The sequence below is a fragment of the Adiantum capillus-veneris genome, chromosome 13 (assembly GCF_014529385.1).
Source record: "Adiantum capillus-veneris isolate H3 chromosome 13, ASM1452938v2, whole genome shotgun sequence".
Classification (NCBI taxonomy): Eukaryota; Viridiplantae; Streptophyta; class Polypodiopsida; order Polypodiales; family Pteridaceae; genus Adiantum; species Adiantum capillus-veneris.
This window is the reverse complement of record NC_140943.1, coordinates 23,665,961-23,668,916: the sequence shown is the minus strand read 5'-3', so window position 1 is coordinate 23,668,916 and position 2,956 is coordinate 23,665,961. Positions and strand designations below refer to the sequence as shown.

Sequence of the window (2,956 nt, the reverse complement as noted above, 5' to 3'; positions counted from 1 at the left end):
GGATACAAAAGAAGAGAATATATATTTAAAGCTCGACTAGAGCCTCCATTATGTGTTCACAGAAGCTAGAGTCACAAGCTGATCCAGTCGACTTTCCTTCAATTTTGAGATGAGCAAGCATCTTCAAGGGTAATCTATTAGTGATTCCTAGCTCCTAATAAAGCACCTCAGAAAAAGACCTTTTGAGACACCTACTTGAGTTATCACCTTATCAGTTATCACCTTGTGAAATATTGGTGCAATGCAGAAAGTACTCCCAATTATATTAAAGAAACGCATGACAAGCTCTCTTATAGTTTTTATATAACGAAGTACTAAGATCAAATTTGAGTTTTCACCTTGTGAAGTACTACTGTAGTGCTGAAAAGAAAACAGTACTCCCAATTATTTCAAAGAAAAGCGTGAAAAGCTCTCTTGATAGTTTTTATAGTGCATAGTACTAACATACACGTGATCAAATTTGAGCTAGTTGTAGTATAAAATGAGCGTGGCATGAGCAAGTTTTGCAAGCAGTATCACTCCTCCTAGTGTGTGATCAAGAGAGCATGGCTATGTCATCTGCAGTGAAGGCTGGGCCATGGGGAGGTGATGGTGGGGATGCCTTCGATGATGGTTGGGACAACGGTGGAGTGTCAAAGCTTACCATCTACTACCAGCCCAGTTTCCTGTTCGACATCCATGTTGCCTATGGCAACGGCACTACCATGCACCATGGTGGCACTCTGGGTATCAAGAAAGAGGTAATATTCATGGATTTCATCTATTTATACGATCATTAAGAGTGCTTCCAATAATGTATACGTATTTGATCTCACATCGATTTCAGCTCCTCTGATGCCACTGTCGCTGATATTTCTGTCATGGTCGGTCAATACAACACCGTCTTCCTTGGTCCCAAGTACATGGGCAACGTGGCTCTTGGTGTGGTCGTCTCCACGGTGCCGCTGGTCATCTTCCCTGCTGACAAAAATGGTGAGCTCATCTACCCTAAGATCGTCGACTTCCATGGTAGCTCTGGTACCCATATCGATAGCCTCGGATTTTATCTCTCCAACTCCGCACCCACATGACCTAACTACTGGGGCGGTCCAGGGCGGGCAACAAGAAGAGTGGCCTCTAAGCACTCTTCTAGGCTCCCGTGCTGCTCAATTGGGTTGGGGTTGGAAAAAACAACAAACACACACACAAACCCTCAACCTAACCCTACACAAATTTGGGGCACCGCCTAGTTTTGGATGTGAACTAGGACGCGTAGAGAGAGAGAGAGAGAGAGAGAGAGAGAGAGAGAGAGAGAGAGAGAGAGAGAGAGAGAGAGAGAGAGAGAGAGAGAGAGAGAGAGAGAGAGAGAGAGAGAGAGAGAGAGAGAGTGCTCACGCTGCTTTGAAATGTATTGGCAGTAATCAAGCAAACACAATTATATATGTAAGAAAGAGAGAGAAGGGGGAGGGGGTGCTTGTTGCATTAATACCTTCTTACAAATCTGTCATGACCAATCAAAGCGAGATTATTATTTGTTCAACATAGCTTGAGTAAATTACACCACAACACATCACAAGAAAAGCCACCCCAATCACTGTCTTAAGGCCAGGGGAGTCCTCTCCACCCTGTCGCCCTCTTACAGTATGTGGGATTTATGGCTAAATTGATGACAACACCCAGAGACAAGATATCAAGAACTTAAAAAAACCATCAAGACACTTACACATCAATGTTGTCCATTACTTCACGTTGGAAGAGAGACAAAGTATCCAAGCTTAGTCCAAATCCACCCTCCTTGATTCAGCAAATGTTGGGCTTACACTAGTAGGAGAAATGATAGATTTCCTACTCTCAATTGAATGATCACTCTCTCTTACAATGGCATAGAGTTCCCTTGCTAATCACCCCTAATACAACACATGCATATGCATAAGACAATGAGCTTCCACTCAAGAGCTCCTTCTAGAGAGGTTGAGCTTGGCTTCTGAAGCTTGGCCGGAATATTCCTTTTCGCCGGAATATTATGGCCGGACGGCAGCCGGAAAGTGGTCGAAAAACAACCGGTTAGTTGGCCGGTGGCCGGTAGTCAATGGCCGATGGCCGGTGGTCGGAAGTCAATGGCCGGTGGCCTGTGGTCGGAAGTCAATGGCCGGTGGCCGAATTCAAAAGCGGACTTGTCTTCTCAAGGGCGGCCACACATGGGCGGATTGGAGGGTCCGATTTGGACTTATTCGCACAAGGGCGGCTACAGATGGCTGTCTCTCATTAGAGAGGGCAGCCCTTTTGGCCTATAAAAGGAGGCCATTTCTACACACATTTCATAGTGTGAAGTTGATGCAACAAGGTGAGTGTGAGGTGGTGAGAGTGAAGCAAGGCGGGAGCTCCATTAAGGGTATAATCCCTTTATAAACTACTTCTTGTTTTGAAGTACTAAAGCCATTGAGTGGCTGCTTTCCCGTGGACGTAGCCCACATTGGGTGAACCACGTATATCGTGTGTACTCTCTCTCTCTCTCTCTCTCTACTCTATAATCTCGTGTATATAAATCTGTCTCTCTCCATTAAGTAATCTACTCAATTATCTATTTAGCTACGTCTTATTTCCTAACAACTGGTATCAGAGGAAGGTTTGTTCGTAGCTAAATTATCTTAAGGAAAGGATTCCTTGAATTGAGTGGGAGTTATGGCGGAGGAAGGGAAGCTCAAGATTGAGAAGTTCAACGGCAAAAACTACCAACATTGGAAGATGCAGATTGAAGACTATCTCTACCAGAAGGACCTCTATTTGCCACTAGGCGGTCTTGCGAAGAAGCCCGCAACAATGGCAGATGAAGCATGGATTGTCCTTGATCGAAAGGCACTGGGAACAATCCGGCTAAGCTTGGCGTCAACGGTGGCCTTCAATGTTTCGGAGATGAAGACCACGGAGGACTTGATGAAGTCACTTGACGACTTCTACGAGAAACCATCGACATCCA

At 45.0% G+C, this 2,956-nt stretch overlaps 1 protein-coding gene across 1 annotated transcript; it reads left to right on the top strand.

Moving 5' to 3' along the window:
* The first annotated feature begins 545 nt into the window (after positions 1 to 545).
* On the top strand, positions 546 to 1,070 carry LOC147443708 (uncharacterized). The gene is made up of 2 exons (XM_086528031.1): positions 546 to 667; positions 827 to 1,070. The coding sequence occupies exons 1-2, from the start codon at positions 546 to 548 to the stop codon at positions 1,068 to 1,070; spliced, it is 366 nt and encodes a 121-aa protein (XP_086384157.1).
* The last annotated feature ends 1,886 nt before the right edge of the window (positions 1,071 to 2,956 follow it).